Genomic DNA, 22,937 nt, shown 5'->3' with positions numbered 1-22,937 from the left:
AGTCTATCATTCTTCAGATGTTTTAATGTTAATGCTGGTCAGTTGTGCCTGAATTCCAAGAGGAGGAGGATATAATGAGGCATGTCTGATCCCCACTTCCCATCATGGCTTGAACTAGTTTTTGAGTTAACTTTGGAATGCCCTTGGCCAAGGGAAGCATCCGTCAGTCAGCTGGGGGGCTTAGAATTTTATATTTGGTTTACAATTTAATAGCCTGGGGTTGTGGAGGAAAGCAGGATTAAAAAAAAGAGAAGGGAGTTTGTCTTCACTTCTTCTATTTTGACACAAGTAGGGCCCTGCCCTACTCCTTCCCTCTCACCTTAACATGTCTGGAGCTTCTGCTTCATTTCCACCCAATGACAGGAAGCAATGGGAAAGTTTCACGGGACACCCCAGGGTGAGCTACTGTTACCTATGCTAGTTCTGCACAGAGCCTGATATTCTCCTATTGTGGTCATAAGCACATAACAGCCACTGAGGGGCCACCAAGTCAAGGTCTTCCTAGACCAGCTAACCCCTTAAGAAATAGCACCACCTTCCAGCCAGGGTGTCATAACTGTAGCTTTATTGTAATATGTCCCATTATTTCCAGAACATCACTGGCAACTAGAAACTTGTATGCAAGGGTGATTTTTATAGCCGCAGAGTAAATAAAATATAATAGAGAATAGACTTGTAACAATAAATACACTTTAAATATAAATATACACATTGGTATCCCACACATATAAAAGTCATGCTCTGCAAATACTTTGTATACACGCTTTCCTTGTGGGGTACTGAATTCTAGGATGTGTCTTCAAGGATGTACATGTGTCCTATTAGTTGTAGATATTTCCAGAGAACTTATGTAGAAGCAACACATTACAAATTTTGGGAAAAAAATTATCACAGAGCAATTTTTAAAATATTTAATACATTTTTGTTCTACAAAGAATGAGCATTTCTTAAATATTACAAACAGTGAAACAAATATACTAGCTTACAGATATGTACAATTTATGACTTTATACTTCAAAAATGCAGGAAGATAAACTATATATTTTATATACATGTAATTTTAGATAGAATGAACAATTCAATATTGCTCTTGTGTTGGTCTTGCTGCATTGTATGCATGCCCATGGCTTGTCGCTGGATGGAGGAGGGGCTCGTGGGGACAGAAGGGAAGTCATGGAGCCCCATGCTCATGCCCAGAGCGCCATCTTCAAAGCAATATTTAATTAAATATTAACTTATTCTGGCTGGGTCAAAAACTGCTGTGCCCATATGCAATGTAGGATGTGTTTTCAAGAACCACAGCTACATATTTGGGAATGGAAACGTACAAATGCTTTAAAAAAATCTGATTCTGTGATACTAACTCCTCAAACCCTGAGTCAATTGGGGAGCTCCTAAAAGATGATTTTGAGATAACCATCGATATCCTCAGTTCAGCTCATAGAAAATGACCTCAAAATGAAGACCCATAACTGAGGCTTCAATAGCCTTCCTAGCCTATAAATTCACAGGCAAAATATGAAGGAAAAAAACGTGTCCTGAATGAAATCAGATTTTCAGTAATTACAAACTGCTCATGCTGATGAAGCCCTAAACACTTAAACATGTAGAAACTGATTTGAAAGGGATAAAAGAAATTCTGACTTACAATCAGTAGAAATGGGATGGTTTGCAGGAATATCTCACGTTAAAAGCCTTATTAACACTACAGTCAGTGGCAAAGATCGCATTCTACTGTTAGCAAAGAACCCACTCAAAATCTATACATCTGTTTTGGCCATGAAGTTCTATTTCTTCTTCCATTTAACCTATACCCAAATTAAAACCTGATCATCTCTCTCTCAGAATAGAAACAGAAAAAAAAATATCGAGACAAGTTGAAAAACAAATGTTCCAGAAAATCCGCCAACTAAAGATCTCATTGCGAATGCTGTGCAACAGCTTTCTAGAACAGAACAATCCTGCTTGAGGAATTTGAAGGGGGCCACGGGACTGGCCCAAATGCTCTGCACCCCCAGCTGGCTCCCATGCCACTTTGCTTTCTCAGCTCAGCGTGAGTGTTCCCCCTGTAAAGTCAGGGCAGTTTTGTTCTAGGAGATCATGGAGTCAAGCAGTTCTCAAAGGCACCTCCCACGCACTAAACACATCCCAAGGGTGAGTTATTGGGAGACCAGAGAGGATGAGATCAGGACAAGGGAACTGAACCAGAAAAGGCTAAAGAAAACTAGGACATATCGAGAGAGCAAGTGTGCTTTGGGGGATGGAGATGGCCACACTGCTGCTGCTGCAAGCCCTGCACAGGAGGGACAGGAGAAACAGCAGTTGCAGGAGGTGGCCCGGTCAAACATCCTCAACTTAAGCCCTACCTGTGCTGACACTGCCACCCAACAGCCAGGCAGCCCCCACCCCCAGGCAGGCCCACGTGAGAATGCAGCTTCTTCTGCCTGCCAGGCGGGTGACAGGAAGATTGCTGAGAGGATGATGCCACAGTTGGGGCCAGTAAATGTTCTGCCAACTGAAACAAACAGGAGATCTAACAGGCACTATCAGTGGGAGTTTTCAGGAAGCCAAGTCCAACCAGGCTCTACGATGGCAGAGCAATTAAGCTGATGGGCTCTTCCCAGGCAGAGAAGCCTGTCTGTCTCCAGCCACCATCCTATCCCCAAGCTAACACAGGAAACCTGAAATGGCTGTAATTTGGCTTGAAAGATTAAAGATGCACACAAAATCATTAGGAGAAAAAGATAATTGTTTCTAGAGTGAATACTGTATTGAACAGCTCTTAGAAGACACATATAATGGAACATGCAAGAGAATTTACTATTACTTAAATGCATTTTTCAGGAATATATTTCCAATACAGATAGATCATCAAAAACACAGTGAATAACTTCTGTTTCAAAGTATTTCATTAAGGTGCAAAGTGTGGCATATACATGTTTGTGACACTACAAAAACAGATGTGCTTCTGGTTGTCTGATGGCCTTTGCTGGCTGCTACCCAGCTGGGTACAGATCGAGTTATTTAAGAGAAGAAAACCACCTTGGAGGAAAAAAAACGTCTAAAAATAGCGAGTTTATTTGCTTGTATTTAAAATCTGAGGGCTGAAAGAAGTTATACTCCTCACAAGTCAAAAGAAGAAAATCACATTTCTAAAACCCTCGATGTAAAACACACAGGAACATTATTGCAATGTTTTAATACTGTCACGATATCCTCACTTAAAAACTGAAGAACTTCTGACAGAGTAGCACACTATTAGTGCACTTATCCCTGCACATGAAGATAAATACTCTAATAGCTTAAAATGATACTTCCTAACTAGGTCTAGGTAAGGTGAACACATCCCCTCAGGGTAGCAAGGCTCCTAACAGGCCAGGTGGGAATTAAGAATGAACACCCTTTGGGGGAGAAGCTGTGTTTTTTAATCCCCTTTAACAAAAGTGTAAAATGGACCAAGTGTGGTCCACTTTGGACCATCTGATCTTCTCACCTCTTCCTGCCCCTCCCCTCCCCCAAAGACGTGATTGGCTTCTGTCTGGGGTTGGTGCAGGTAGCTCTGGGTTAACACGCTCTCACATGCACGTAGATGACATTTAGTCCTCTCGGTAGATGTTGCTTTGTAGGTACCAGTTCTTCCTCCCTCCCACCTTCTGGTGTTCATCGCCACCTTCAGCAATTGCTGGCACCTCTCAGTTCCCGGGGATGCTGAGCGTGTTGGTTTTCACTTGAACCGCCTGGCAGATTCTGTGACTCCAGAGGGGGTGGCTTACTGTTGGTGGTGTGAAACGCCCTCTTAAGGACAATAGGGCGCATCTCGATTAAATGCAATGTTTAACACGTGGGCATAATACATGCTACCCTGACGACGGTGGGTGTCATTTCGGGGGAGTGAGGTGCTGGGGACACACAGCTGCTCCTCCCGCAGGAAGGGCCTTCACATGATCACGCACTTGCCTTTGAGCTTCTCTTTCCTTTTCTGCTGCTTGCTCTTTTTCCCGTCGATCTGGAGACTCACGGTCCTGCGCTTCTCCAGGTTGAGCAGCTCCTGGAAAAGCTCCTTCACGTTATGGTTGAGCTTGGCTGAGGTCTCCATGAAGGCGCACTTCCATGTGCGGGCCAAGGCCTCCGCCTCGCTGCTCTGCACCTCGCGGCTGGGGCTCTCGTCACACTTGTTCCCCACCAGCATGATGGGGATGCTTTCCACGTCCCCTTTGATCTCACAGATTTGTTCATAGATGGGTTTGAGCTCCTCCAAGGACTGCCGGCTGGTAATGGAGTACACCAGGATGAAGGCGTGCCCTTTGGAGATGGACAACCGCTGCATGGCCGGGAACTGGTGGCTCCCCGTCGTGTCGGTGATCTGCAGTGTGCATATGCTCTTGTCGCAGCTGATCACTTGCCGGTAGGTGTCTTCCACCGTCGGGATGTAGCTCTCCCGGAATGTGCCTTTCACAAACCTCAACACCAGGGAGCTCTTCCCAACACCGCCAGCCCCAAACACGGCCACCCGGTAATCGTTACTCTGCTCGGGCATGTTGCTGGAGAGCTCCAACCCTCAGCCACGACGCACCTAGCAAAGGAACCAGATGTTTGAGAGAATTAATAATTAAAATATAAAAACACTAATAAGGATGGCTCTACCCTCTTTTTATAGCTTAAAAATGGGAGGTGATAACATTTAAAATAGCGACAATTCCAAATCCAATAAATTTGGTCAAGCCACCGTTTTCAAAAGGACAGACGATCTACCCAGGGGCTCACTGGAGCCCATCTGTTTCTCTTTATTGGACCATGACGATGAGCATCTTTGCTGCCACATAGGCCCTAAGCCCAGGGAAAAGATGCAAAGTGAGCCCGAGAGGCAGCACCAAGGAAAGGCAATGAGAAGATAAATTAACCAACCCGCAAAAAACACAGACACACATACGCACACACACATCACCATCATCAACAGCAGCATATCTTTGCTGTTTTACCTGAAGTACTGAGTACCCAATATATTGGTCATCATAGTGTGTGTGCGTGTGTGTGTGTGTGTGTGAACAAATACTAGGAGAGGAAGATGAGTGAGGGAAAAGGATGTTCTTAATATTTATTCAGTGTTTATATTAACTCATGGAATCGTCACCACTCTGCAGAAGTTGGTGCCATTGGCTCTGTTGTACAATGATGAAACTGGAAACAAGGAAGAGATTGGGAATGGAATGTCTCTGATGTTACACAGCCAATAAGAGGGAAGGCTAGGATACAACCAAAGCATTGTGGATGTCAATACCCATCCCATAGGCTGTCTGTAGACAGAGCTGGTCCCAGTGACTTGGGCATTACTCAGGCCACAGTATAGATTGTCTCCATTAAGCATGAAGAGTTAACTAATAAGTGTGGATAGTCATTTCATTCATCAAAATTAAGATGAAATATAAGCTTTATTTTTAAGAAACATAAGGAATTGGGTATTACCAGGATAGTAGTATAAACTACTTATAAGGGTCATTAAAAATGAGGAGAACGCAGCAACTCTTCATCACAAACTTCACCCCTAGTCTTATATTTATTTTTATTCGGGGATGTGTAGATGTGCCTTCTTAATTTACCACCTATCAAAATTTTTTCATTTTGTACCTTCTTTGGTAAAGAAGGACAGATAACACCAAATAAAACAGAGCATTACACAAATTTGGAAAAATTTTTAAGACTGAAGTTGATGAGTAACATGGTAACGTGAAACATGGAACTCATTCTTTTCTGCAAGCAGGCATTGTGCTGACTTTTCACTTTTCCAGTTTTAGGGCAACTTTGGAAAAACAGTAAAAAGCTTTACTGAAGAAAATCAGTTTTAGAGTCCAGTAAAAGTATTACACGTAACTAACAATGGAAGGAAATGCGTTTGTGCAGTGAATATGTTCTCCCGACAGACAGAACATCGGGTCAAAGCCCTGGACTGAGGCATCCCACCTTCTCGTTTTGCCTTGTGCATCTGCCTACAAGTCTGCTCAATTCAATACTCGGCTGTTCTTGCATGCACTTTGGAATCCCAAACCCTCCAAGAAACTAAGGAAACATCAGTGCTAACAGAGAATATAAAAGACTGTTAGGAAGTGCATTAACACCAAAAGATGGCAGAAGAGTCTGCTTAGGAATTTGATGAAGTTTATTAAATGCTTATGAGATAATTATGATTAATTCAAGGGTGAAGCATTGTGATAAATTGTTCTACAATTTAAAAAAAAACTCAATCGTGTCTTAGTTTGTTTTCTGCCACTATAACAGAATACCTCATATGAAATAATTTTAAAAGCAATCTATTTCTTACAGTTCTGGAGGATGGTAAGTCCAATATGAAGAAGCTGGATCTGGTGAGAGCCTTTTGCTGTGTCATAACATAGTGGAGGGCATGGCATGATAAGAGAGAGCAAGCATGTCAGCTAGGGTCTCTCTCCTCATCTTATAAAGCCGCTGATGCCATGACAGGCATTGCCTAGCCTCCTCATGACCTCATCTATTCCTAAAAGCCCCACTTCCAAATACCGTGAACATACACATTTGAGGATTACATTTCTAACACATGCACTTTTAGGGAACACATTTAAACCATAGAAAATGGCCAGTGGAATCTAATCTTAAGCTTCTTTCTACATCCTCAGAATGAAGCTCTCTTTTTGCTTAGAAGGGAGTTTCCTCACTCTGTTTTGCCTTGTAGTATGGTTATTTAGCTCTAGACTAGAGCATAAGCATCTAGCTGGAAGAGAACATATCTTAACAAGTTCTGCATCCCAATATATCTCAAACATCTCTTGGTTCACAGCACACATACTCTTTATGAGTTTGCTGAATATGTGGTCAGCTATGTTAAGGTCTCTCCATTATTAAACTGACAACCAACACATAGGAAGTAAATGCTAAACATAAAATAAAGTATTCATGGCTACAATTATTCATTTACCCAGAGAAATAGCCACTGAGCTTCCACTAAACCAGGCTGTGGACAAGGGGCCAGGAAACAACTGTGCAGAGGACAGACTTAAGGAAGGATCTCTATTCTCATGAAACTCAGAACCAAGTAAAGCAGACATCAATCCAAAAGATAACTTCACAAATATTTAATAAATTACATCATAGCAAGTGCTTCAAAAGAGAGGTCTGAAGGAATTTCATGAAATTTGAGATATCAGGAAGAATTTCACTAAGGAGGTGGCATGGAAGCATGAATCTGAAAGATGAACAGGAATCAAAAAGGTGAAGGGGTATAAAGTTCAATGTGCATTTATGATATAGGCCTGGGGCAATAACTCCATAGTGATCTTCAACTCACTAACAAAAACCCGGACTGTAGAGAATCACTTGAACCTGGGAGGTGGAGGTGGCAGTGAGCTGAGATCACGCCACTGCACTCCAGCCTGGGTGACAGAGCAAGACTCTATCTCAAAAAAAAAAAAAAAAAAAAAAAAAGTAAACTATTTTCTTCCATGTCAGAACCATTCATGTATTTCACAAGCATTTATAAAATGTCTTCTAGATACTGTGTAAACTCAATGCTTACCCAACAGCACTCATAGCATTAGAGGGGGGACAAGCATAGGAAAGTATACATTACACTCCTCTTCACAGATGCTGTGATCTAGTTATCAACAAAGGCAGGATAAGAACCTAGTGGAGAATCTAGCTCTGCCTGGAGCCCTCAGGAAGCATTTCCCAGAGGGCTGGAACTTGCCAGATGGCGAAGTGATGAAAGGCATGTTAGTCAGAAGAAAGAACCTCATAGGAAGGAATAAATGAAGGAACTAGAGCTAATGCTCGTGCCATGTTAGACAGCTTGTGTAAACTGGCATCCAGGAGTGAATTTGGGGGAGCAAGTGAGTGGTGGCACTCACCATCAATCAAGATAAAAGGCGGAAGAGAGAAGCAGCTTTAGAGAAATGACAGCAAACAAGGAGAAAGGAGCTGTAATTGGGCCAGGTTTATGGGACAAATAAGGGGAGATATCTGGTAGGTGATTGGGGTTTAGTGTGAAAGCTCAGCAGAGAGGTCTCATCTAGTGATAAATATCTGGATACCATTCATACACAAACAGCGCTATAACAAACAAATATCTCCAGGGAGAGAGCATGTAGAATGAAAGGAAAATACCACACACCCAATCTGTTATATGCTATTGAGAGAACTTGGCAAGTTCCTTAAACTTTCTGCATTTGAGTTGCCTTAGCTAGGAAATGGATATAATAATGCCACGTTGTTTATGAGACTAATGTGGGGAGTGAGTAACACAATGCAATCAAGCACTTGAACAGCTCTCAGCACATAGTTTTTTGGCTACATTCAAGAAGGACTATGCAGATAAGGGGTTCATAAAGGAGCAGTATGATGGACAAGGAGAAAAACTCGCAAGAGGGCAACTAGCTATTAAACTCATTCGACAAGATTTCAGAATACAACATTCATATAAAGAACCAACTGTATTTATATACACTTGTAATAAACAATCTGAAAATAAAATTTAAGAAAATAACTCAATTTATAACAGCATCAAAAAGAGTAAGATACTTAGGAATAAATTTGACAAAAGACGCAAAACATATCCGGAAATTACAAACATGGTTGAAAGAAATTGAAGACATGAATAAATGGAAAAACACCCCATGTCATGTATCAGAGGACTTACACTGCTAAGATAGCAATATTTCCAGGAATCACCTACAGATTGAATGCAATTCTTAAAAGCATCCCACTAGCTACTCTGCAGAAACTGACAAACCAATCCCAAAATTTATATAAAAATTCAAGAGACCCAGAATAGTCAAAACAATGTTGAAAAATTAAAAATGAAAAAGCTGGCAGACCCATACTTCCTGATTTCAAACTCATGACAAGGATATAATACATCAAGAAACTGTGGTACTAACACAGGATACACAGACAGATGAACAGAATAGAATTCAGAGTCCAGAAATAAACCCTCATATTTACGTCAATTGTTTTTTGACAAGGATGCCAATAAAATTCAATTCAAAAGGGAGAAGGTATAGTCTTTTCAACAAATGATGCTAAAACAGGTAAAAGAATAAGGGGAGCACCTCTCCCTCACACCATACACAAAATTGACTCAAAAGAGGTCAAATACCTAAATATAAGAGCTAAAACTATAAAACTCTTAGAAGAAAACATAGGTATAAACCTTGATGACCTTGGAGTAAACAGTGTTTTCTTAGATGTGACACCAAAAGTATGAGCAACAAGATTAAAACTAGGTAAATCTGACTTCATCAAAACTAAAGGACACAATCAAGAAAGAAGTGACCCACAGAGTAAGTGAGTATTGTTATAAATCATCTATCTGATAAGGTACTAGTTCTAGTGTACACAAAGAACTTCTACGATTCAACAACAACAAAACAACTCAATTAGAAATGGGCAAAAGACTTAAAAAGACATTTCTCAAAAGAAGATATACAAATATATGGACTATATTTAATAGTCAATAAGAAGGTATACAAATAGTCAATAATAAGTCAATAACATGAAAAGATACTCAACACAATAGTCACCAGGGAAATGCAAATCAAAACTATAACAAGCCTGTAATCCCAGCACTTGGGAGACCGAGGCAGGAGGATCACAAGGTCAAGAGATCAAGACCATCCTGGCCAACATGATGAAACCTCGTCTCTAAAAATACAAAAATTAGCTGGGCATGGTGGCACATGCTTGTAGTCCCAGCTACTCGGGAGGCTGAGGCAGAAAAATCACTTGAACCTGGCAGGCAGAGGTTGCAGTGAGCCAAGATCGCACCACTGCACTCCAGCCTAGCGACAGAGTGAGACTCTGACTTGTCTCAAAAAAGCAAAACAAAGGCTGGAGGCGGTGGCTCATGCCAGTAATCCCAGCATATTGGGAGGTCAAAGCAGGTGGATCACCCGAGGTCAGGAGTTCAAGACGAGCCTGGCCAACATGGTGAAACCCCGTCTCTACTGAAAATACAAAAAAATTAGCCAGGTGTGGTGGCGGGCACCTGTAATCCCAGTTACTCGGGAGGCTGAGGCAGGAGAATCCTTGAACCCAGGAGGCGGAGGTTGCAGTAAGCCAAGATTGTGCCATTTCACTCCAGCCTGGGTGACAAGATCGAAACTCCATCTCCAAAACAAAAAAAAAACTATAAAGTACTACTTCATACCCACTTGGATGGTTATAATCAACAACAACAAAAAACAAACCCAGAAAATAACAAATGTTGGCAAGGCTGTAGGAACATTTGAACCCTTGTGCATTGTGCATTGGTGGCCAAAATGTAAAACGATATTGCTATTTTGGAAATAATTCTAGCAGTTCCTCAAAAGGTTAAACAGAATTATAATATGACCCAGCAATTCCCCTCCTTTGTATATACCCATGATAAATAAAAACACATAGCCACACAAAAATTTATACAATGATACTCATAGCAATATTAAGCATAATAGCCAAAAAGTGGAAACAGCACAAATGTTTGTAACTAATGAATGGATAAGTAAAATGTGATCTATCCATTCAATGAAATATTATTCATCAAGAAAAAGGAACTGGTACATACTGCAACACGGATGAATCCTGAAAATATTATGGTAAGTAAAAGAAGCCAGTAAAAAAAGACCACACATACTGTATGGTTCCATTATATGAAACATTCAGAATTGCAAATATATAAAAAGAGTATTTGTGGTTGCCTAGGGATGGGGTGGGGTAGGCACTGGGGGGAAACAAGAAGTAACTGATAATAGGTACAAGGTTTCTTTGGGGGAAATGAAGTGTTCTAAAACAGTGGTAATGGCTGTACTGTAAAACCCTGTGAATGTACTAAAAACCGCTGAAATGTACACTTTAATAGGGGGAATTATATCTCAATAACGCTTTTACTTAAAAATAGACATCAGGAGGGCCAGTAATCCGCTGCATATAGTCCATTATCTACTGAAAATGATTCACACATATAGAGCATCAGGTCACAGACCCCAGTATGAGAAATAACCTGATAAATGTAACAGACCTCAGCTTTATTCCTACTAGGCAAATAATTGAAATATCCCAACTATTCACAGTAGAAGATGAACAAACCCTGAAATATTCATACCATGAAAAACAGTACCCTAAATGAACACATTAATACCTTAAGAAAAAGCAATACTGGCCGGGCACGGTGGCTCATGCCTGTAATCCCAACACTTTGGGAGGCTGAGGCAGGTAGATCACTTGAGACCAGGAGTTCGAGAACAGCCTACACAACATGGTGAAACCTGTCTCTAGTAAAAATACAAAAAATTACCCAGGCCTGGTGGTGTGTGCATGTAATCTCAGTTATTCGGGTGACTGAGGCACGAGGATTGCTTGAACCCAGGAGCAGAGATCACGCCACTGCACTCCAGCCTCTGTGACAGAGTGAGACTCTGCCGTCTCAAAAAAAAAAAAAAGAAAGAAAGGAAAGAAGAAAAGAGAAAACAATACAAAAAATGATACATGCAACAATCTCTTTGAACCTGACGGTGGCCTGCTGGGTGCTGGAAATATTACATATCTTGATGTGGGTGGTGGTTACACAGATGTTAACATTGTTGTTATATGGCCATTATCTAGATTATCCTATCTTATTCATTTAAAGTTATCATGAAAATAAAATATTTCAAATTTTAAAAATCTTTGAAAACTCAAAAATCCAATAGGATACATTTTCAGATCCCAGTTAGAGGAATAAGAGTGTTGTGAGATCAAGTATGATAGAAATAGAAAGTAAATCTTTGATTTCACAAAGCAGAGGTTAAATAAAGACTGAGAAAATTTTAGTTAAGTGACATTGTGGGGTGTGAAGAGAATAGAAGTTATGTTGCAATAGGCCTGGGAATAATGGAAATGGAAGAGATGGCTAGAAAGACGAGAAATGTAGGTTTCTTGTGAAATAAATGTGGAGATTAAGGAAAGGAGAAAGAATGACTAGTATAAGGTAATGCAGGGTTAGAGCAGTAGGAAAGATTCTGTATAGATCTGGTGATGGATAACTGATAGAGCAAATCTTCAAGGAAGCAGGAGTCACTGGGGTCTAGGATGCACATGGCAGGTCCGTCTTCAAGGAGGGGAGGAAAGAGAGAAGAGAGGGCAGGTGTTAGTTCAGAAGCTCAAATTAAAGCTGCCCAGACCAAGCCAAATCACTCAACTCACAAACAGAGCAAGAGAAAGCCTGATTGCATTTTAATAATTTTTATAAAAGTATACTTTAAAACAAAAAAAATTGACATAATGCATGTATTTGGTTAAAAAATATAAGGAGATTATAAAATGTTCTTTTATGCATAGCCAGTCCCCTTCATTCAGGAGCACCCCAGTTTCTCTTTTGAGAAATAACAACTATTTAAAAGAATGAGAACTTAGTCATCATCTTCTGATGTCCACGATTATAATTTTAAATCAGGCACTTATTGTTTGAATAACAGATCTTCGCGTCTTGACTTACTGACTTTGGACCATATCTATCTACAAAATTAACATAATGACATGCTTTCCTCCACTACCCTGATTTTTGTCATAAGAAAAATAAGGTATGCATCAGCATTTAAGATTTCCAGCTATGTTATTTATAGTTAGTTCACAATATATAAGTGTTCTGTGCTTTGCCACAGCCTGTTTCTAAATCCTAGCAAAAGGCCGGGTGCAGTGGTTCATGCCTATAATTCCAGCATTTAGAAGCCTGAGGCAGGAGGATTGCTTGAGGTCAGGAGTTCGAGATCAGCCTGGGAAACATAGCAAGACACCATATGTACAAAAAATACAAAAGTAAGCTAGGCGTGATAGCACACACTTGCAATAGTAGCTACTCAGGAGGCTGAGGCAGGAGGATCTCTTCAGCCCAGGAGTGTGAGGTTGCAGTGAGCTGTGATCATACCACTGCACTCCAGCCTGGGCAGTAGAGCAAGACCCTGTCTCAAATAAATACATACATACATACATACATACATACATACCCTATCGATATAGAACATTAATAGGATTCTGTAACTATTTTTCACTGCAGGAGTAGGTAGTAGGACTGGACCCGCTGAGAGAAGGATAATTTTCTTTCATCAAACTTTGCTAATTGAAGAATAATTTTCTGTCAGTAACATTTGGATCTTACTTTTTTCTGGAGTGTTTTTTTCTTTTTCCTCTAATTCTTACCTGTCAATTTTGGTATTTCAATTTGTCTCCTTTCAGCTATTTCATGTGCTGGTATAAACAATACTAATAAATTATTTTAGATGGCATTAAAATTTCTGAATTCATGGCCTCTCGATTGATAGAGTCCTGAATGCAGCCCAAGTTCAAATTCTTTCTTCTTCAGACGTTATTTCATTTTTAAGTTTAGTATCCAGGCTTGTTAATGTAAAATCCAAAGCCAGTATGATTATCTTTCCTTTGTGAGAAATTTGTGTTTTTCCTTTCTCTTTGGAAGAGTTAGAGTTTTCTCTTTAACCTTGGAGTTATGAAGATTCACAAGAATCCATTCGAAATTGCTTTTTGAGGGCTGGAGGGGGAGAGAAGTGATAAAAACCCAATTTTTCCCAAAGCCTGGGGACATTTTCTTCTATTTTTAAAAATTACAACATTCCAACCCCTATATCTTTTCTGTTTCTGAAGCTTCTATTAGATGATGGATTGATTGTACCTATTCTTGATTTCTCCAGCATCTTCTATTTTTAATAACCTTTCTTGTACTCTGATTTTCCCTTTTTCATAGTAGTTTCTTATCTTACGAAATGTGATACCATGCTGAATTTCAATGAGAATGCTCATTGTCATTGGTTGTGGCTGTTCTCCTCGCTTATCTGAGCTCTCTGTGTCTTTGTTTGTTCATTTTAATCCTTCTTTTTCATCTGCTCGTTTCCCCAAATGTCTGCTGGTCTCTGGTTTTCCATTTGATTTATGAAAGAATCATCACATTGGCTGGGAGAGGTAGCTGGAGTGTGAGTACTCTTGAAGATATGCAGTTCTGTTTATCGACAGGCCATTCCCTGAATGGGAAGGCTGGGATGACTTAATACACACCCCTGTTATTTTCCTTTTCTTGACCTTGGTTGAGCTAAACTGTCTCAACACTCCCTTATACTCCAAAAAAGCTTATACATAGACAGAGGAAGGAAAGGATTAAGAAAATAAAAAAAAAAATCCATCCCAAAGTGCATAAAATATAAAACTGTAGGTCAAGAATTCAAAATGAGACCTCCTAGGCAGTGAAAATCAGTATTAGGCCTATAGGGCCTAGATTCAGGGAAAATGCATTTTGATTTGCTGAGTGACACAAGTTTCCCATTCAATAATATTTTAGAAGAAACTCGAATTCTTGTGCATGAGATAGAAGCATGATCTCAGGCAAAACAAACCCACAGCCTTTATCTGTATTATACCCTAAATTAATCCTGCTTCAAAACACAGTTATGGAGCTGGGCATGGTGACACACACCTGTAACTCCAGCTACTTGGGAGGCTGAGGCAGGAGGATCGCTTGAACCCAGGTGTTCAAGACCAACCTGGGTGATACAATGAGACCCTGTCTAAACAAACGGTCAAAACTAGAGGGAAAATTATAGATTGGAAGAATTCAGATCTTTAAGAGTAAATGTTTAGAAAAGGTTGATAATTTAGTGTACTATTCTGTGCTAAATGTTCTATCTACAGCCTAAGCTAAAAGGTTTATGAAGCTAAAAGGTTTATACAGATTGCCTCTGCTCAATTACGGACTTGGTTTCCATGAAATGTTATTAGCTTTAAAGAAATCTTATATTTGAAGTTGGTACGTGAGAGCACCTTAAAACTCTTAATAATACAAGGTAAATAATGGTCATTAAGAAACAACAATCAACAAAATGTAAATTCTTTAGGTAGGAAAGTGTACTTTTATGTATTTTTAGAATCTTGATTTAAATAAATGTTTACTTTATATTCCTTCTTAGCTGAATCTAAAAAATGATAGATTTGTTAGTGGGAAATGTTTGATCATAAAAGAGACTTAAACATCCATGGCTCAACTTTATCCAGAAAAGCAGAATGCTTTTCCAGGAATCTTGTGTTGTAGTGTTATAAAGACATCTTCGCTGGCAGTGGGGCAGGTACGGAAGCAAGAGACACATCCAGAGGGTCTCAGCTGCTCATTTCAAGATGCATACTACCTGCAAGAATGAAGTCAGTGGAGATAAATGGGGCACTTCTTGGGATGGCGGGGATAGCATAAATTATTATTAAGGTTTCATATCCAAGAGGCCAATAAGCCCACAGCTTAAGTATACAAATAAGTTTCACTTATATTTGTCTAGAACAATTTCATTTGGGGAACAGATGATGGCCAAAAATTCCAAAGAGCCAAATAAAACATACTTAATGACACTTTTTTTTTTTTTTTGAGACGCAGTCTCACTCTGTCACCAAGCTGGAGTGCAATGGCGCGATCTCGGCTCACTGCAACCTCTTCGACCTCCCAGGTTCAAGCGAATCTCCTGCCTCAGCCTCCTGAGTAGCTGGGACTACAGGCGGGCACCACCACCTGCCTCGGCCTCCCAAAGTATTGGGATTACAGGCGTGAGCCACCACTCCCGGCCGCTTCATGACACTTTTAAGACTGCCCAGAGCCTAACTACATTTTGGGCATTTTCTGATTTATTCATTTTCTATGTGAATAAGGAAAACAAAAAGGAAAATCATGTGAATAACAAACAAGATTGTTGTCTTGGTCAAGGGACTGGTGACCAATGACCAATGCAGCATGCTAACCTCTGCAGGGAAATAGCTACCCAAAGATAAAGTGAACTGGAGCACACGAATCTGGGTGTATGGAAAATAAAGTATTTGATGCCAGTTATGAGGGCTTGATGCGCTGCTGTGTGCAGCTCAGACTATTTAATTCACTGTCAGCCCGTGGGCTACCTATGTATTCTTGGTTAGGTGAATTTCTAGTGTTAGCCACCTAAAAGTTTACAAAATTGGCAAGGTACAAAAAATGATTCTTCCAAACAATCATGAATTATTTTGTTTCTCATGCTTTTGGTGTCATTTGAGAATCCATTACTGAATCCAAGGTCATGAAGATTTACTCCTATGTTTCTCTTAACAGTTTTATGGTTTCAGTTCTTATGTTTAGGTCATTGATCTATTTGAGTTAATTCTTATACATGGTGTGAGGTAGGTGTCCAACTTCATTATTTTACATGTAGATATCCATTCATCCCACCACCATTTGTTGAAGAGGTAATTCTTCCCCCATTGAATGGTCTAAGCCCCCTTGTCAAAAATCAATCAACTATAAACGTGAGTTTATTTCTGGAGTCTCAATTCTATCCTATTGCTCTATATGTCTGTGCATATGCCAGCACCACCCAATTTTGTTTACTGTAACTTTGTAGTAGATTTTGAAATTGAGAAGTATGAGTCTTCAACTTTGTACTTCTTTTTCAAGATCTTTTTATCTATATGAGGCCCCTTGTAATTCCATACAAATAGATAAATTAGGCTTCATCAAAATTTTAAAAATTTGTACAACGAAGGGCATTACCAAGAAAATTAAAAGAGATCCTTCTTTGCTGGGCGCGGTGACTCACGTCTGTAATCCCAGCACTTTGGAAGACTGGGGTAGGCAGATCATGAGGTCAGGAGATCAAGACCATCCTGGCTAACATGGTGAAACCCCATCTCTACTGAAAATACAAAAAATTAGCCAGTGTGGTGGTACGTGCCTGTAATCCCAGCTACTCAGGAGGCTGAGGCAGGAGAATCGCTTGAACCCAGAAGGCCGAGGTTGCAGTGAGCTGAGATTGTGCCACTATACTCCAGCCTGGGTGACAGCACAAGACTCTGTCAAAAAAAAAAAAAAAAAAAAGAGAGATCCTATGGAATGGGAGGGAACATATATCTGAAGAGGATGTAATATACAGAATATATATAAAGAAACTCTTACAACTGAACAACAAAAATACAAACAAGCCAACTAAAAAACGAACAAAGAAGTTGGGTGCAGTGGCACATGCCTATAGTCCAAACTACCAGAGAGACTGAGGCAGTTTGGGCCAGGAGTTCGTGTCCAGCCTGGGCACCATAGCAAGACCCCATTTCTTAAGAAAAAAAAAAAGACAAGGAACTTGAATAGATATTTCTCTACAGAATACATACAAATGGCCAACAAACACATAAAAAGATGTCAACATCATTAGTCATTGGGGAAATGTAAATTAATGAAGTACCACAATGAAGTACCACTTCACACCCACTAGAATGGCTATTTTTAAAAAACAGAAAATAAAAAGTGTTAGCAAAGATAGAGAGAAACTGAAACCCTTGTGCATTGCTGGTGGTAATCTAAAATGGTACAAAATCTGCGGAAGAAATCAAAGATAGAATTACTGTATGATCCAGCAATCCCACTTTTGGTGGAAAAGAAATGAAAGTGGGGACTCTAATAGATATTTGTGTGCCTGTGTTCACACAGCAGTATTACTCACAATAGCCCAAAGGTGGAAGCAACCCAAATGTCCATAGAAAAGATGAATGAATAAACAAAATGCAGTGTACATAGACAGGTGATATAGTTTGGATATTTGTCCCTGCCCACATTTTGTGTTGAATTGTAAGCCCCAATGCTGGAGGTGGGGCCCGGTGGGAGGTGTTTGGATCATGGGGGGAGATCCCTTATGGCTTGGTGCTGTCTTTTGCAAAGGTGAGTAAGTTCTCACAAGATCTGGTCATTTAAAATTGTGTGGCATTCCTCCTCCCCACACCCCCAGCCTGCAACTCTCTATTCCTTTTGCTTTCACCATGTGAAGTGCCTGCTCCCTTTTTGTCTTCTGCCATGATTGTACGCCTCCTGAGGCCTCCCCAGAAGCAGACACCGCTATGGCTCCTGTACAGCCTGCAGAACCATGAACCAATTAAGCCTCTTTTCTTATAAATTACGAAGTCTCCAGGATTTCTTTATAGCAATGCAAGAATGGACTATGGCAACAGAAATATTATTCAGCCTTAAATGGGAAGGAAACTCTAACACATGCTACAACATGGATGAACCTTGAGGACATTATGCTAAGTGAAAAAAGCCAGTCAAAAAAGACAAATACTGTATGACTCCACTTATAGCGGGTACATAGCACAGTCAAATTCACAGAGAGAAATAAGAATGGGAGTTGCCAGGGGCTAAGGGAATGGAAGAAGGAGAGTTGTTGTTTTATGAGTATGGAGTTTGAGTTTTGCGAGATGAAAAGATTCTTAGAGATGGCTGGTGGTGATGGTTGCATAACAGTGTCAATTTACTTATTGCCACTGAATTAATTACATGCTTGAAAATGATTTAAATGGAAAATTGTATGTTATATATATTTTACCATGATAAAAATAGATAGGACTGTATGTATAAACATTTTTAGCAATAACCGAACCACGAGTTAAAGATAACATCCATAACGAACATAATTGGCAGTGTTTGCTAGGCAGACAGCTCCTCCTTATTCATCCACACTATATAGTAAAAACAGAAAGGATCGGGGGTTGTGGGGCAAGGGGAGGGAGAGCATTAGGACAAATACCGAATGCATGCCGGGCTTAACACCCAGATGGCAGGTTGATAGGTGCAGCAAACCACCATGGCACGTGTATACCTATGTAGCAAACCTGCACATTCTGCATATGTAGCCCAGAACTTAAAGTAAAATTAAAAAAAAAAAGAAAAAGAAAAAAACAGCAAGGGTCTCACCTAATCTGACAAGATGAACAAAACAAAACTAATATCTTGAGAAGACCAACTAAAATGCACACCTTCATGCTGGCCTTAAGTTCCTACTGTATTACTGACTGTGTGAAGCCATCACTATTAGCCATGGCATCTAACACTCAGCCGCTAGACCTGTGCTGCCCACACAGTGCCACTGGCCCCTTGAAATGCAGCTGGCTGAACTGAAATGTGCTGCTGTGGATTTTGAAAACTCAGGATAAAAAAATTTTTTTAACCTCGTTCATAAATTCTGATATTGATTACAAGTTGAAATGATCATCTTTCATAGATTTGTGAGTATATCAGTACTTTACTGTCAGCCACAGCTGTGATCATCTTGCCATTTCAGACTGGGGAGACTAGGTGGCCATTGTCATTGCTGATCCTGTGAGAATGTAAAACTGAATAACATATGAAATGCAAAATAAAACAAAATTAAAAATATCTATATATATTTTATATATACACACACACATATGTATATTTTTTTGAGACAAGGTCTCACTCAGTTGCCTAGGCTGGAGTGCAGTATCTCACTCATGGCTCACTATAGCCTCAATCTTCCAGGCTCAGGTGATCCTCCCACCTTAGCATCCCTAGTAGCTGGGACTACAGGCTCATGCCACCACACCTGGCTAACTTTTTGTATTTTTTGTAGAGACAGGGTTTCATCATGTTGCCCAGTCTGGTCTCGAACTCCTGGGCTCAAGCAATCCACTTCCCTTGGCCTCCCAAAGTGGTGGGATTACAAGCGTGAGCCACCTTGCCCAGCCTAAAAACATATTACTTTTTTTTTTTTTGAGATGGAGTCTCGCTCTGTCGCCCAGGCTGGAGTGCAGTGGCATGATCTCGGCTCACTGCAAGCTCCGCCTCCCAGGTTCACGCCATTTTCCTGCCTCAGCCTCCCGAGTAGCTGGGACTACAGGTGCCCGCCACCATGCCCAGCTAATTTTTTGTATTTTTAGTAGAGACGGGGTTTCACCATGTAAGCCAGGATGGTCTCGATCTCCTGACCTCGTGATCTGCCTGCCTCGGCCCCCCAAAGTGCTGGGATTACAGGCGTGAGCCACAGCGCCCAGCCAAAAATATATTACTTAAAATGAATTTCATCTTTTTACTTTTTAAAATGTAGTTACTACAAATACAAAATTACATATGTGGCTCACACGGTCTGCACTGCTGGAGAACATAAAAACAGATCTCCATACTTTTTCCAGCACAGTTTAATAACACATAATACTTAATCCAATGTGTTACAAAATTTAAATAAGCTTATTTTTAAAAAATGCTTAGAATCCTCTTTTGAGGTTTTCTATTAATAGTGAAAGGCAAAAAGCCACGAGCCACTGGAAAAACATTTATTTTCCCGCTGTGGTAAAATATATACAATAATCCACCGGAATGTATGGTACAAAGTAAAATTCACTTCTTTCTCAAAATCTTATGGGAAGACATATAGAAAAAAAATGCTGACAGTGTGAAAAAAACCAATACAGTTGTTACTTTGTATCTGCGAGGAATCATTTCCAGGACACCTGTGAATACCAAACTTTGTGACATTCAAGTCTCTTATATATAATGGAGTACTACTTGCCTATAACCTATGCACATCCTCTTGGATACTTTAAATCATTTCTAGGTTACTTATCATACCTAATACAACTTAAATGCTATGTAAATAGCTGTTATGCTGCATCATTTAGGAAATAATGACATGAGAAAGAAAGTCTACATGTTCAGTACGCGCACAACCATCCTTTATTCCCAATTTTTTTTCGATTGATTGAATCTGCAGATGCGGGTGCCACAGATACAGAGGGGCCAAACCTATTAGAAGTTACACACAGAGCTTTGCTAAACAGTTGGGCCAAAGTACAAACGTTCCCAATAAACCTCAGCTCATTTATTATTTGCTAGAATGATTCTCTTTCAACAGTAAGATACTTTGATACATATATTCTTCTTTCAGTGCTTATTTGTGCACTTATCTCTGTTCTTTTTCTCTCTCTCTCTCCTACTCTCTACTCGAATATCAATATCTTTGTCTCAGTCAATAGCAACAGGAAGGCAGGGACTTTTGGTTCATTCTCCAGCACTTCCATGCCTCTAGCCCAATGTCAGGTACATCAGAAACACTCAGCACATACTGATTATTTGCTGTAGAAATAAATTTGTGTGTGTGTGATCCAACAAAGGAAAGTTGTAGCAGTGAAGAGAATTCAACTATAAAAAAGTAAATAAAGTGTTTTGAAAAACTCTACCTAAAACCACTCAAAGGTTGGCAATGGCAATTGAAATAAAAACTTACGCAAAGATATGTGATAACATGATAGAAACAGAACGAGAGGTGAGTTTACTGCATCATTTATCACTACACTATTGCAGAAAAGATCTTGAAGCCAAAAGTAGGCGGGAGCTACTGGATAGCATGCACTTGGATATGTTATTTTTCATTTATAAAAATCAGACTTTTAAAATACAATAGAATCTTTCCAATACTTTACATGGAGATGTGCAGTAACCATGAAAATATTTTCTATCACACAATGGTTCGCTAGTTACTCTGAAGCAAAAAAAAAAAAGAGTTGCAGAACTAATATCAAAGTGCATATTTTTCTTTTATACAAAAAGCACTGTTCTAAGTTTATTGATGTTTTCTACTAGGTAGGTCTTCAGTAGCATGCCATATAGCAGAGCAGGTATTTTCCAAAAATATGCATACTTTCTTCATCCCTGTAATTTAAAGGTGAGAGACACAGTACCTGCTTTGGAAACCTAATCATCCTATAGAGACAGCATTTTGGAAAGGGACATATAAAAATGATTCCACCCTTACATGAGATAGCCCAAAGCAATGTAAATGTGTCCTTAAAATTAACTCTCCAATCAGCACAATTAAGAACCTGAAAATCAAATTTAAAAATTAATTTTAAAGGCCGTCCAAATGCAGGATTTCTTTGAGTGTGGAACCATTTGACAAAAATACATGAATAAAATATATTTTTATTACATATCAAAAATATGTAGTGAGCATCAAAGATGATGAGAGACCAGGGAAGGACTCCCTGAAAAGTTGATATGTTAGCAAAAATTTGAGACAGGTAATGGCATGAACTCTGTGGAAACCTGTGCTGTGGGTGGTGGGGTTCTTCTGGCAGAGAGAGCAGCAGGTGCAAACACAGACGCTTGTCCAACATGCTCAAGACACATGGATAAATTCTTGAATGGAGAGAGAAAAGCAGATGAGGTCAGCAAAGTAAAGGGGCCGGGACAGGCAGGTCATGTAGAGGAAAAGGTAAGCACAGGGAAAGGTCAACTTTTATTCTAAGAAGTACAGGAGACAGCTGGAGGGTTTTGAGCAGAGAAGCGATAGGGTGGAACCTCCATTGCAAAAGTACCCCTTTGAGGGCCTGCAGGCCAAGGTCGGGAGTAGAGGCAGGATTCCAGTCAGAAGCCTCCAGCAACAATCTTGATACGTGCCAAGGGTGGCTTGTACCAGGGTAGAGGCAGCAGGAGAGGTAGATCAGCGCCATCACTGCAACTAGCTCGTCTGTGAGAGAGCCCACACCCTATCTTTGCTACTCTTCCTTCGCTGCTACTCTACTCACTCAGTCAGTGGGGGCATCTGAGATGCCATATCATTCATATATCAGCACCCCCAACTGCACACCCATGGCCAGGACCTCTCCCTAAAACTGCCGGCTCATATACCCCTCTCCTGCCTCAGTATCTCCACCTGGGTGCCATGCACACATCCCAAATAGAACATGTGCGAGTCTAAACACCCTGTTACACCTGAAACCGCTCCCCTGTAGTTTCATTTGCCTCAGTCAGTAGCAACATGATCCCTCCAGTCACCCAGGCCAAGAACCCTGGAGTCCTCCTTACCTCCTCTTGTTCTCTTATTCTTCAAGTCCACTCCATCAGCAAGGTTTGTCAGTGATATCTTCCAAACTCTTCCAGACCCCACCATAAATCACCTTCTCCATTGTTAGCAGGCTCTCCAGGCATTATCATCACTTGCCTGGATGACTACAGCAGCCTGCTGGGTGATCAGTTTGCCTCAGGCCCTGAGCCACTCCAGTCAATTCTCCACTCAAGCTGCAGGACACGTCATTCCTATGCTCAAAACCCTCCATCATCGGCCCTGTCTCCCTGAGAGTAACAGCTAAGGGGCTCTGCTCCACACCTT

The 22,937-nt window shown here is 40.3% G+C and overlaps 1 protein-coding gene across 5 annotated transcripts in view; it reads right to left on the bottom strand.

Annotated features, from left to right (window-relative positions):
• Window positions 1–543: 543 nt before the first annotated feature.
• The window catches only part of DIRAS2 (DIRAS family GTPase 2), a 162,940-nt gene continuing 140,546 nt past the window's right edge, over window positions 544–22,937 (bottom strand). For 4 of the 5 annotated variants that reach the window (XM_055271998.2, XM_063636923.1, XM_063636924.1 and 1 more), the window contains one exon: window positions 544–4,573. In XM_055271998.2, the coding sequence (XP_055127973.1) occupies window positions 3,938–4,537 (600 nt within the window). In that variant the 5' untranslated portion in view covers window positions 4,538–4,573 and the 3' untranslated portion in view covers window positions 544–3,937. Of the gene's footprint in view, window positions 4,574–12,090; window positions 16,840–22,937 lie in introns of those variants that run through there. The other variant, XR_010120219.1, reaches the window with a different exon arrangement.

Source organism: Symphalangus syndactylus, chromosome 3 (genome assembly GCF_028878055.3).
Source record: "Symphalangus syndactylus isolate Jambi chromosome 3, NHGRI_mSymSyn1-v2.1_pri, whole genome shotgun sequence".
NCBI lineage: Eukaryota > Metazoa > Chordata > Mammalia > Primates > Hylobatidae > Symphalangus > Symphalangus syndactylus.
This window is presented reverse-complemented; position numbering and strand designations above follow the sequence as displayed.